The sequence below is a fragment of the Macaca thibetana genome, chromosome 6 (genome assembly GCF_024542745.1).
Source record: "Macaca thibetana thibetana isolate TM-01 chromosome 6, ASM2454274v1, whole genome shotgun sequence".
In the NCBI taxonomy this organism is placed as follows: domain Eukaryota; kingdom Metazoa; phylum Chordata; class Mammalia; order Primates; family Cercopithecidae; genus Macaca; species Macaca thibetana.
The window spans coordinates 58,742,361-58,756,724 of NC_065583.1; the positions used below are offsets into that span (position 1 = coordinate 58,742,361).

At 35.1% G+C, this 14,364-nt stretch overlaps 1 protein-coding gene across 1 annotated transcript in view; it reads right to left on the reverse strand.

The window, feature by feature from the left end:
• The window catches only part of SNX2 (sorting nexin 2), a 488,692-nt gene continuing 474,328 nt past the window's right edge, over positions 1-14,364 (reverse strand). Inside the window, exons 10-16 of the mRNA XM_050795543.1 lie at positions 13,489-13,602; positions 13,142-13,235; positions 11,191-11,396; positions 4,542-4,685; positions 3,290-3,370; positions 3,103-3,174; positions 1-516 (exon numbers count right to left, since the gene is read on the reverse strand). Coding sequence (XP_050651500.1) covers positions 466-516; positions 3,103-3,174; positions 3,290-3,370; positions 4,542-4,685; positions 11,191-11,396; positions 13,142-13,235; positions 13,489-13,602 — 762 coding nt within the window. The 3' untranslated portion in view covers positions 1-465. The remainder of the gene's footprint in view (positions 517-3,102; positions 3,175-3,289; positions 3,371-4,541; positions 4,686-11,190; positions 11,397-13,141; positions 13,236-13,488; positions 13,603-14,364) is intronic.

Genomic DNA, 14,364 nt, shown 5'->3' on the forward strand with positions numbered 1-14,364 from the left:
TCACAAGGAATATCATTTTATTACTGTAATCACAAAATCATAATTTCTGTACAGGAATGTATAAGTGAACATTATTCAAAGCATTGATAATTCACTTCATAAAGAGGGTAAACATACTACAGAACATATTGTAAAGAAAAAAATATTGTAAAATTTTCTGGTCTTGCAGTGCACTATTTAGTGCAAGTATTTAAGACACAATAGTGTTCAATTCAGCAAAGTATTGCAGAATGTCATGCCACAGTCCACTTAATTCAAAGAGGGTCAGGACATGCAGCTTGTAATAAAATGTCGGAGTGTGTGTGTGTATGTGTGTGTGTGTGTGTGTATATATATATATATAAAACCACATGTAATTCATAAAATATATAGTGGTTTATTTAGATGGTTTTAAATGATTTCACTGTGGAATTCAACATAACTGGAACAACATCGACAGTCTTCTTAACAGCAATAATCTTATTGCTAGGCAATGGCTTTGGCTTCAGGTAGGAATGCTTCCCAGTATTTTATCAGCTGTGAATGAAAATTAAAATAAAAGTTATTCTCATTACCTTTTTGTCATTTATATGCATATATCCTGTACAGCATTAACAAAAATCTACATAGGTCGGGTGGGGTGGCTCACACCTGTAATCCCAGCACTTTGGGAGGCTGAGGTGGGTGGATCACCTGAGTCCAGGAGTTTGAGACCAGCCTGGCCAACATGGTGAAACCCCATCTCTACTAAAAATACAAAAATTAGCCTGGCAATGTGGCGCGTACCTGTAATCCCAGCTACTCGGGAGGCTGAGGTAGGAGAATCGCTTGAACCCAGGAGGCAGAGGTTGCAGTGAGCCAAGATCACACCACTGCACTCCAACCTGGACAACAGAGCGAGACTCCGTCTCAAAAAAAAAAAAAGGAAAAAAAGCAAAAACAACATAAAAAAACTATACAAATAGCTAACTAACAATGACTAATATTTACTAATGTCTGGGTTTTTAAAATTGTTTTCTTGAGGTGGAGTTTCGCTCTTGTTGCCCAGACTGGAGTGCAATGGCATGACCTCGTCTCACTGCAACCTCCACCTCCCAGTTCAAGCAATTCCCTGCCTCAGCCTCCTGCGTAGCTGGGATTACAGACGCGCCACCTCGCCCAGCTAATTTTTTTGTATTTTTAGTAAAGACGGGGTTTCTCCATATTGGCCAGGCTGTTCTCAAACTCCTGACCTCAGGTGATCCACCCGCCTCAGCCTCCCAAAGTGCTGAGATTACAGGCATGAGCTGCGCCCAGCCAATGCCCAGTTCCTAAAGGAATCATTTTAATTTCCTTATCTAAAGTCCGTCAATATAGTTCATATATAAATTATTTAAAACATTAATTACTCCTGGCTACTTTTATTTTTGGTGTAAAATAAGAGTTCTTTTAATGTACAATTTTTTATTTTATGCAAAATTTTACCAGAACAGTGTTACCATATATTAAATAATACTTCAATGACCTTTTCCAGCATAAAGTGATAAGATTTCCCAATTCACAGCATATTGATAGTTTACGTTATTGCTAGACAAGAAAAATGGAATATAAGGAGGAAGAAAATATTGAACAAGAAAAAAAAAACGACTGGATAGAACTAGCTGTCAGTTCCTTGAATAGTCCAGAGAACAGACTGAAATATAAACTGAAGTCATGTTTAAAACAATTCCTTTAAAAACAAGGTTATATGACTTATTTTCACTTTTTTTTTTTTTTTTTTTTTTTTTTTTTTTGAGACGGAGTCTCGCTCTGTCGCCCAGGCCGGAGTGCAGTGGCCAGATCTCAGCTCACTGCAAGCTCCGCCTCCCGGGTTCACGCCATTCTCCTGCCTCAGCCTCCCAAGTAGCTGGGACTACAGGCGCCCGCCACCTCGCCTGGCTAGTTTTTTGTACTTTTCAGTAGAGACGGGGTTTCACCGTATTAGCCAGGATGGTCTCGATCTCCTGACCTCGTGATTCGCCCGTCTCGGCCTCCCAAAGTGCTGGGATTACAGGCTTGAGCCACCGCGCCCAGCCTATTTTCACATTTTTAAAAATTTAACTTTATGAACTATTTAAATAAAAGTTAAAGACAATTTGAAGATATCATACCACTTAATTCAAAAACAACCTATTATATTTTACACAAATGACATTCTAGATCCACATGTTTTAAAACTGGAAGAAAAATTCTATTCAAGATATTGAATTACTTGACCTGTTACTCTAATTTACATTAAAATATACAGGAAAATTTTCTGCGATTATCTTTTTATTTAATATACCATTAAAATCCATGGCAAAGTAGACAAATGCCACTTGCAGCATTCAACCACCACCAAACCCCAAACAAAATAAAGCAAAAAGAAAACAGTACAGTTTTTTTTTTTTTTTTAATTCTGAAAAACTGTTTAGTTTAAGTTCTATTTGTTATGGAAGAGAAGAACTTATTATGAGAATTTACTCAAACAGGTCTAACCAACAAAGAAAACAAACTAGAAAGACAGTGAAAGAGGAAACTTGCCCATGAGGTTTCTGATGGCCTAAAATTGGGAAAAGTCGATCTCTGCCTTAGTGTTAAGCAGAGGCAAAAAAAAAAAAAAAAAACAAGGCCGGGCGCGGTGGCTCAAGCCTGTAATCCCAGCACTTTGGGAGGCCGAGGCGGGTGGATCACGAGGTCAGGAGATCGAGACCATCCTGGCTAACATGGTGAAACCCCGTCTCTACTAAAAATACAAAAAACTAGCCGGGCGTGGTGGCGGGCGCCTGTAGTCCCAGCTACTCGGAGGCTGAGGCAGGAGAATGGCGTGAACCTGGGAGGCGGAGCTTGCAGTGAGTCGAGATCACGCCACTGCACTCCAGCCTGGGTGACACAGCGCGAGACTCCGTCTCAAAAAAAAAAAAAAAAAAAAAAAAAAAAAACAAAAAAAAAAACCGAGGTAGTTTCCAATGAGTTTACCCTTTTATCCTTTACCATCACTGGCTTTCTGTCTTCCATTTCTTATTCTTGAGTTTAAAAGCCCAGTTCATTAATCATCTTTTTAAAATAAGAAAGTATACCAAAAACAAATTCTATAAGTTTAAGTTATAAACAAAAATGGCTTACCTGTTGTTGTGTTTGAACTAGTGATTCTAAGTACTTGATGATAACAGTTTTAAAATCCTTCACTCGTTCTTTCTGTTGAAGTATATTTTTAAAAGTCTGTTAGTAGAAAGCTAAATTCAACTTTACCACAAAATTGCAGCAAAATGTGACCATGTTGTTAAGATAAATGCAAAATTATTATACATGCCTCAAATCTTCCCACTTCTTTTCGAATCGTTTTAGATATCTGTTCAAAATCTCTTTCCCCTTGTTGCACTTTCGCCTCCCACTAATAAAAACAAACAAAGAAATATTTTATGCTTATCTCAAAAAAAAGTATAGTACTGTCATGACTGCTCACTTAATCACAATACCTGAAAATTCTGAGAAAGCTCAATATTGGCAAAGCACAATTTAGCATCAACAGAAATTGTATAACTTTCAACCAATAGAAATGCATGTTAGCTTAACTTCCATTAATATTCCACAGATTTGCTCAATATTAAGATATTTCAATACTGTACTTAACAAACTATAATATCCAAAGCTTAATTAAATATAACTAAGAGGAAAGATTTTGGGCATAAAATTTACCACAAAATAAATTATCAGTGTTACAGTGTAATTTTCTTAATTACTTTTTTATATCAGTAATTATTTCAGAATATATCAATACTATTAAATCCAAGGATATGTGTTCATCAAAATTTATATGCTGATGGAAATACTTTAAATTAGGAAAATTACATGATAAACATTTTAAAAACATTTTTGTAATGGTAAAATGATCAGATTGGAAAAAAATGTGGAATTATGTTCTACTGAAGACCATCAATAAATATTAAATTCAGTACAGAAACAACAAAATGTTGTGATTAGTGAACAATGAAACAACTAAAATAACTGAAGATTTAAGCAATGAAATGATAATTTTTCCCACTGTGTAACCAAAACACTGGTACATACTCTTCAAAGGGCAGGTACATTTATTTTTAGTAATATAAAGGTTGTCCTACCTCTTCAATTTCCTTATTGAAGCATGGTAAGAAAAGTGTATAAATTATAATAAACTTACACAAATTCACTAAAATACCATATATAATACATATATATGGGGGATAATGTTGCCTGGACAGTTAAATGTGGGAGAGATCTAGCTCCAAAACCATTTTTAGACAGAAAATAATAATCTGAAATAAAATTAACCATCTAATAATAAATGTGTAATTATTAATGTAAAGGTTAATTTTAGCTGTTTCCCTTGTATGCTTCTTTATCCATTCCATAAGTAACAAAGGGCTCTGGAGATTTTAATAATCAAAATGTTGAAGTAATTCTCACAGTTCATAAAAATATGCAAAAATAGCTACGTGTTGAATGGTTTAGAAAAAAATTATGAAAAATTATGTATATATGAATGACTCATGAAAAACTTAAGAGATAAAGCATTTAGTAATCACCTCTCTGATTTCATTTTTAGCTTGCTGTATTTTATCTGGTTTGTTAGCAACCATCATTTTTGCTTCAGCTTCACGTTTTTTAAGCAAAGTAATTTGAGCATCTTCCCATTTCTGCCAGCACTTCATTCGATGGTCAAACACACCCTATAAGTGAATAACATAATGCTATTAAGTAAGAGTAACATTTAAAATACTTTCATAACACTAGAAGTGTTATCATACTGAAAGCAATAAAACCAAGTATTTAAGTCCTATTCTAATATACTAAGATACTGAAAGTATGCCAATATCAAAGAAAATAATCTCCATATTCATTTGCTTAAAACAAAGAAAAAAACCCTGTCACTGCATGAAACATGTTCAGAATAAAACCTACATTCAAAACCCATTTCATCACTAGCCTTTAGGCTAGTGTGATTTATAAGATTTATAACAGCATTTTACTCTTCGAAGAAAGATGTCTTTAATAGGAAAATGCTAGTGTCATACCTACACTGGAAATTTTCCCGTTAAATAATATCAAAAGCATATTAAGTATTAGAAACATGTCTGAAATTGAAAAGACAAAATGAGAAAAACTCATAAGATATGTGGTAGAAGAAATTACCATAGCAAATTTAAAAAGGCAAAGCAATCAAAAAGTAAAATATAACAAAATGAATAAAAAGACAGTCTTATACAAGATGAAAAGGGCAAAAGATGAAAAGAGGACTATATATATATTTTTATATATACACTGCAGAACTAAAGAAATAGACAAAAAGATCCTAATATAGTAAGTCAACCAAATCCATGACTTCTCTCAAGGAGTCTGGCAGAGCAAGAGCAAGTGAATAGAGAAAATAAATGAAATATGGGCAAATTAATTAGAAGTCTCATGAGAAAAATGATGGATAGGATGGGAGAACCCACTAAGAATCCCCTTTCTGGCTTCATGTTAGAGAAATATTAAAATTATTTTAGTAATTACTAATCAAACATTCATGAAGTAAACATTAATAAATTGGGTGAACCAGGAAGCACTAAACCCAAGTTATTTTAATTTATTACAAATAAAAAACTTTTTGAACCATGAAGTAGTAAAAATACATGTTCCTTTAGGGATCTGCTGAAAAGAAAAATATGTAGTTAGTGTATTTTTAAAAAGCAGGCTTTGGAGAAAATCAAATTTGGTTCTAATTTTAGTTTTGTCACTCTATGACCATGGGTAAATTCACTGAACTTCTCCAAGCTGTAATGCTCCCAAATATAAAAGGTGGGAAGTGATGTTTACATTTATGGATTAGAAATAACATGAGGAGTATATTATTGCATAGTGTCTTAACCTAGTGGATGCTTAATAATCAGTAGGCACAGCCATTATGGATTACTTCTAAATAACATACACACGGAAATGTAGTTAACTGTTAAGCTTTCTATTAAAAGTGCAAAGAATAGCTTAGTATTATGGAAAAAATGTATAATTAGACAGCATTTATATCATATGGCAATTTTTTAAAATGTGATAATAGCATTTAAAAATCCAGTCAACCAGAAACCAAAGTATTTTTCCAAAAGAATTCTTAAAGATCGTGAACATTTTAAATTAACTAGGACAACAGATATCCACGGCAAACTAGCAATCAAAGTACCTTATCTATGGGTATTTAAATCCACTTTGCTGTATGTGTCTTCTCGGATACTTTTGCTTACATTAAGTGAATCTTACTGTCCCCTTTGTCTGCTTTTCTTATATTTAAAGTACCACATTTTCCCTAAAACATCCCTTATTATAAATTAACTTTGCTTTAGTCAAATTCAGTTAGGCTAAAATCCAAAAGTAACACATCTAACATGAATAGATTCAGAAAAAGTTACTACCATTTGAAACAACAGTGTTCAATTCTTTGGCTTTCCTGGGCCACACCAGAAGAATAATTATCTTTGGCCACACATAAAATATACTATCACTAAGCGATGAGCTTAAAAAAAAAAAGTCATGAGATTTTTTTTTTTTTAACTTTTTTTTTGAGACAGAGTCTCGCTCTGTCGCCCAAGCTGGAGTGCAGAGGCGCGATCTCAGCTCACTGGGAACTCCACCTCAGCCCACTGCAAGTTCACGCCATTCTCCTGCCTTAGCCTCCAGAGTAGCTGGGACTACAGGCACCCGCCACTATGCCCAGCTAATTTATTTTTATTTTTAGTAGAGATGGGGTTTCAACGTGTTAATCAGGATGGTCTCGATCTCTTGACCTTGTGATCCGCCTGCCTCAGCCTCCCAAAGTGCTGGGATGACAGGCGTGAGCCTCTGCGCTCAGCCATGTATGACAGTTTGTGAATTTGTGTTGGGCCGCATTCAAAGCTGTCCTCGGCCGCATGTTGGAAAGGCTTGATTTAAGACAATCTCTCTCACCTCACACACACACACACACAAACACACATACACACGACTAACCAAAAAGTAATGTAAGATTTTAGGCCTAGTCTTGCTTTAGGGGAACAGGGTCTTATCTTTTCTTCATTTATAAATTCCTCTGTTCAGTAACAATTTGATTCCTTAAAATATGTACCAATACAAGGAAAAAGTTAATGTACATGCCCTTTAATTCAATATTGGCTTAAGTTCTCAATGTATATCAACTGGCTTTGCATTGATATGCTAAATCTAAACTAATTTCGTCCCTGTCCAATTTATTATCTTATAGTATTCCAGAACAGGACATGTTTATTGTGGTACAGATGTAGGAGCTATGATAAAAGTAAGACTACTAAAGTCAGGTTATTTCAGGAAAAAAAAATTGATCTTAAATATACAAATTAACTTTTTCTTCATTTGTTTTCTTACCTTTGTAACAAAATAACAGAAAATAAAAGAAAAAAAGAACCAGCACCAGTCAAATTTCTAACAATGCTATATTAAACCAATTAAATCATAACAATGTTTCCCTTTGCATGTCAAGATACTAATCCACTCTAGTAGAACCATTATAAGAGGGATAAGTTTACAGGGATCATCCATTTAGGACCTCCATTCCTCTGCTAATTTATGGCATACATTTGTATGCAAGCTGCTCTCAATTAGACAAGATTCCAGATGTCTAACAGTTTTTTTGGCCCATCAGGAAATTTGAAGCTACAATTTTAATTATCATATTATAATTCAGTTAATCTAAAAATATGCTGCCCAGCTTCATGGAGTTCTGAAGAGGTGCTGAGTATCTATAGACAAACAACAAAGCGTTTAAACCCCTTGGGGAACCCATCTTTTAGTTAAAATTTTTTTTTAATATGTTTTATAAATTGGGATCCCCTACAAAAATTATTTATGAAAAGTTCTAGTGCTAAAAACATTAAGAACTATTGCCCTCGCCGGGCGCGGTGGCTCACGCCTGTAATCCCAGCACTTTGGGAGGCCGAGCCGGGCAGATCACAAGGTCAGGAGATCGAGACCACGGTGAAACCCCGTCTCTACTAAAAATACAAAAAATTAGCCGGGCGCGGTTGTGGGCGCCTGTAGTCCCAGCTACTCGGGAGGCTGAGGCAGGAGAATGGCGTGAACCCGGGAGGCGGAGCTTGCAGTGAGCCGAGATCGCGCCACTGCACTCCAGCCTGGGCGACAGAGCGAGACTCCGTCTCAAAAAAAAAAAAAAAAAAAAAAAAAAAGAACTATTGCCCTCAATCTCTGACCCTACTCTAGTGGTTCAAAGAAGCCCAATACATGACAATGCTTGTAAGGATACAGCCAAAACTTATAGTTCTAAATTTCAGAGACCACGTACTATACAAAAGAGGAAAACAGGAGTTTCCTGACACAACGCCAGGCTTAGGCAGTATTTCGAAATGTGTAAAATTTAGCTTTTTCTTTGGTGTTCCAATTTCTGATGTTCTTTGATCCCAACAATGGCTCTATATTAATCCCCAAAGTACTCCTAATTTGAAGAATTGTCATCAGAAAAGTACACTCGATATGGATAAAACCAAAGGTTAATTAATATTAAGCAGCTATTCGAAATAGATAATAAGCAAACAAAAACTGGGCAAAGGACATTAACAGTTCATTCATAGAAAAAGAAATGTAGGGCCGCGTGCGGTGGCTCATGCCTATAATCCCAGCGCTTTGGGAGGCCGAGGTGAGTGGATCACGAGGTCAAGAGATGGAGACCATCCTGGCAAGGTGAAACCCCGTCTCTACAAAAACTACAAAAATTAGCTGGCTGTGGTGGCACACACCTACAGTCCCAGCTACTCAGAAGGCTGAGGCAGAACTGCTTGAACCTAGGAGGCGGAGGTTGTAGTGAGCCAAGATCGCGCCACTGCACTCTAGCCCGGCGACAAAGCAAGACTCCATCTCAAAAAAAGAGAAAAGAAAGAAAAAGAAATGTAAAATGGCTTATCATTTGTAAAGATGTCTTGATTCACACTAAGTAAATGACAACTTATAAAAAAAAAAAAAAACCTTCATTCTTGGGTGGTAGTAAGAAGAAACGTGTAGGTTTAGGTAGGTTAGGGTACAAAGCAAAATCTTTTTGAACAGTAATTTGGCAATACTTATTGAAATTTAAAATGCATATACCCTTTGGTCAGCAATCCTACTTATAGAATCTTTATGTCCAAAGACTTACCAAAATACTTGATTTTTTAAAAGACTAGACTATAATTCAAGGTGTATCTAAATGTTATATGATGGAATGCTATACAACCGTTAAAAAGACATCTACCTACATTGATAGGGAGACTGCTCTATTAAGTGTAGTGGGTGTAAAAAGCAGACAAAGAACACTAAACACAGTATATTCCTTTTTGAGAGAGGAAGGGAGGGAAAGAAGGGGATGGAAGGAATAAATGGACAGAGGGGAGAGAATTAGCTTCATGTACATGCATAGCTAATTCTGTAAAGACACACAAGAACCTAACAGTTTATGACTGAGGTCAGAGACTACAGGTCGTAGTTCTGCAAGGAAACTTACCTTGCTGGGCTATTAAAACTATCATGTATGTGCATTATTTTTTCAAATACAAGTGAATTAGTTCAAAACAAAGAATATGACAAAAACAAAAACTGTAAAAATTACCTGTCACCTCATTCCATAATATCTCAATTCCTTTGTGCAGTTGATCTGGGCTAGGTTTCAGTAGAAACCAATCTTAAAGAGCTTAATTTACCTGAAGGCAAATTGACCACAACTCTTTAACTCTTTCAGTCAATGAAATCATTAATTCAGTATTTCCACAAATGTGTTCCATATATGTAAATAGACATTTGTTGGAAAATAATTCTTGTTCAAATGAATTTAGAAGCCTCTGGATTAAAATTTGTTTTCTTTTTCACTCCTAACCAGTTCTGAGCTTTTAAAATGCATTCTGAATCTTGCAAACAGGGATACCATATACAAAACTTAGCTAACTGTAATCCATCTTTTGGTGCCAGTGTTCTATAGAAAGTATTTTGGAAAACATGAATATAACTATAATTTCAGGAAATATAATAACACAGCAAAAAGACTTAGGGTATGAGGAAAGCTGTTTTTGAGGGATCAATATCCATTATACAGGCAGGCCATCACTGCCAGGGGGTCTTTTTCCAGGCTAGCTCTTATTAGCAGATATGCATTCTTTTTTTTCTTTTTTTTTTTTTGAGATGGAGTCTCTCTCTGTCGCCAGGCTAGAGTGCAATGGCGCGCTCCTGGCTCACTGCAACCTCTGACTCCCCGGTTCAAGTGATTCTCCTGCCTCAGCCTCCTGAGTAGCTAGGATTACAGGCATACGCCACCATGTCCAGCTAATTTTTGTATTTTTAGTAGAGCCGGGGTTTCACCACGTTGGCCAGGGTGGTCTCGATCTCCTGACCTCATGATCCGCCTGCCTCAGCCTCCCAAAGTGTTGGTATTACAGGTGTGAGCCACAGCACCCGGCCAACTTTCTAGATGTTTAAATTCAAGGTAAAAGGTAAACACCCAGTACCCACCAAACCCCATGTTGTTAATATCCATAACAAAAATTCAAAGATTCTTAAAGTATCTTCTGAAACATGATACACTGAGTAACGTTCAGTTCAGTTTAACTGTCTGAATACTGCAGATATCTGTAGAATACTAATTTTTGCTAACTGGATCACTTTCTCAACTATTCAGAAATTGCACTATTATATTTAAGTATTACCATTCAGTAACACAATTTATGATCTAATCTAGTCCCATCTCATCTATAAACACATGGTGACTATACATTTGAAGATACAAAGTCTGATTATATCCAAATACATGAAAAAGCCCCCATTAAACATATTCACTGCAATAATCCTTTCTAGTTTTATCCTATTTATTACACAGTCAGCTTTACTAATGACAATAGAGTCCACTGAGTAGTTTCAGTTAGTGCTAGAATGAGCAAATAAATGCTATTAGTTAGTTCCAAACTTGTATAAGCAAATACGTAAGTAAATGTATGTTTTCTATCTTATCTGTCATTCCTTAGACCTGTTAAAAACATTAATTCTATCTATTGTACTGTGCAAGTTATAGGGAAGAAAGTATTAAGTTATGTATAATTACCTTGAAACCACTTTATTATTGCTAGTATAGGAGGAATTTAGACATTTAAACACATAACTAATAGGAGACAAAATACTTTTTAAAGCACACAAGTGAGAAGAATGCAAGAAAGGGCTTACTTTCACTGCAGCAATAAGTCGAATGTAGTCACTAAGTAGTTCTGAAAACATATAAAAATCAGCAAAAGCTTGTTCTTGATGTAACTGGTCTATCTTCTCCTCAACCTCTGCAAGCTGAGACAAAGCTCTAGATAAAGCAGTATGATCCTCAGAATTACCTAACATGGCAGCACTTTTAGCAAAGGCAGCTGTGTTGGCTGAAAGTTCTGAAATTTAAAAAACAGTATGCACTTTTAGTGTTTGCTAGCAAAATTTTAAAATATTGTATTGATTTTTCCACTTTTCTCTAAATTTTACTTATTCACAAGTTGCTCAAATAATATTTTAAATTAATTAACATGAAACAATTAGTCATTAAAATGCCTCAGGCATAAATGCCAAGTGCTCAGAGATCTACTGAAAACACGGACAAATCACTGCTTATATTCCAAAGGGATGAACTATGTTTAAATTATTTAATATAAAAATCTGGGCCGGGCGTGGTGGCTCAAGCCTCTAATCCCAGCACTTTGGGAGTCCGAGACGGGCGGATCACGAGGTCAGGAGATAGAGACCATCCTGGCTAACCCAGTGAAACCCCGTCTCTACTAAAAATACAAAAAAAAAAAACTAGCCGGGCGAGGTGGCGGGCGCCTGTAGTCCCAGCTACTCGGGAGGCTGAGGCAGGAGAATGGCATGAACCCCGGAGGCAGAGCTTGCAGTGAGCTGAGATCCGGCCACTGCACTCCAGCCTGGGCGACAGAGCAAGACCCCGTCACAAAAAAAAAAAAAAATCTGCCTCCTGTTTTTTCTCCCACAATGTTCACTGTTTCTCTGTCCATTCCTAAAAATGAAATATATTTTTAATATGAGAGGAACTGGCAATACTCACAATTGATTTATACCACATTTCTGGCCTTTAAACATTTGTCATTGAAAATAACGTTTATAATTTTTAATGAGAATATTATTTAGCTAACAGGAGCGAAGGTAAAATTATATACACAATTAACATAAATTTTATTTTTTTTTCCTTTGTTGTGCAACAATCTCAGTAAAATATTAGAATTTCTAAAAAGATTTAGAATGTGATCATTTCAGATATTTCAAATAAAGAAAAGTAGATGTTTACAGACTGAACACTGTCAATGACTAACAATTACATTGCCTGGAAATTGCTCTGTTGCTCTACATTATGTAAAGTTCTCCAAAAGAGCCCATTCCCTAAGAGATATATAATTCAAATGGCAAAAGCTATTACAAACTACTTTCAATAATAAATTTATTAGTAAGTTTCTATAATTATTTTAATAAAATGTATTGCTGGTAATGTTACATATTATTTGCTTATTAAATATCGTGGACCATTGATATTTACATTGTTGGATTCTTTAAAAATAAACCAAAAAAACTATAATTTCATTGTGAATTAAAATATTGCAACTCAAATTTTCTAGGAATTTTCAGCAAAACCCCCAGATCTGTCAATATTGTAGTTCAAAAATGAAGAAAATACTTCAAAGGGCATAACAGGAAATAGAGGCACAAAACAAATATTTCCCAAAAAATTTTCAAAAAGCAATTTTCAAACCTCAAATTTTTTATTATAATCAAAGTTACTAATTGATGACATCTTCATCCATTTAACTGTAACTATACTTAACAAAAAGTTAATCAAGTGACCAAGTTTTAATCCAAAATTCAAATATAGTTTTCTTTGTTCTTTTTTTAGCTCACATTTGTACCAGTTAACAGTTTTCTAAGCTCGTTATTTTTCTACTTCCAAACTAGATATTAAATCAAAATAGAACAAAAAATTTTAAATAATAAAGTAGAACTAGAAAATATTGTCTTAAAACGATTGTTTTCTCTCTTCTGCAATGACTTCAGCATATTTATTTTCATAAAATTTAAATAAAATATTTTCGTTAGTTTTATGGTGCTAACCACATAAGTAATAAGGCAAACAAACCTTTTCTATGACAGACCAAGGCTTCAACACTGGCATGAAGTTTCCTAAGTTGCTGATCCAGATTCTCAAATTGCTGCTGCTTTTCTTCAAACCACTAAGAAAAAAATGAAAAATGGAGCTAATTTAGGAAGAACAAACCATTGTAAATTAGGTTACCAATACCAAGCTACATTCCTTGTTTTAAAGCAACAAATTAACCATGTATAACCATGGTGGCCAACTGATGTGGCTGAGAACTAAACTCAATAAGCAAATTAATATCCTATTTTCCACTTGTACAGCTTTAAAATGCAATTGTTGGGCTCATTAATTCATCTCATTATTCAAGTCGAAAAATCAGCTCTTACTGCATCCGATTCATTCATCTTGATTGTCATTTTGTTGACAGCGTCGGCAGCCTTGTTCACCATCCTCAATATTCCTGCTCCACTCAGAGCCTGTGTATTAACTGCTCTAGGCAGCTGGAATTGAATGACAAATAAGGGCAAACAAACCGGTTAAAAGCCTGGAGGTTTAACTGGGCACAAAAGTGATCCCCCCTCCTTCCCACCCGCCCCCAACAAATTTAAAAAAGGAGGTTGTATTTTCTTCACTCTCATACATTTCAGTAGTGAGATCTAATTTCTCAAATATACTACTTGTACATTCTCAAAGGAAAACTTAAAAAATAGACTTTCCATTTGCTTTTCTTCTGCACGTTTACATTTAGATGGAACAAACACCCTGTTTGTCAAAATATATTAAGAAATTGCCAAGTACCCTAACACTGGCCACCTGTTTGCTAACAGAAATAAACTGTTTATAAGGAAAGAAGAAAGTCTTGAGAAAAATCTCCTTATGCTCAGTTAGCATTGTGTGATTCTGAGTTTTTAAAAAATTCTGCAACTCAAGTAAATTAAAGAAAAAAACTCAAACTAGAACTCAAATTGTTCTTAGGAGCCAAAATTATACCAAACATTTCAAACATAAAGAGCATCATGGTTATAATTTAGGCTCTTTCAAGTCACAAATTTGCATTTCAAAACCTTAATAAGGATACCAAAATGCAGACAAGCAAACACACATTCAACTTTCTCTTTCTCTAAAATGAAGTCTGAATAAACTTATTTCAACATGATGCCTGAGGAAAAACTTAGGGCATTCAGAGTTAGACTACTTACAAACCACTCTCTTAAATCTTATTTTAAGTGTTCAAGAAAGGGACTAATCATCCTACAAGTATC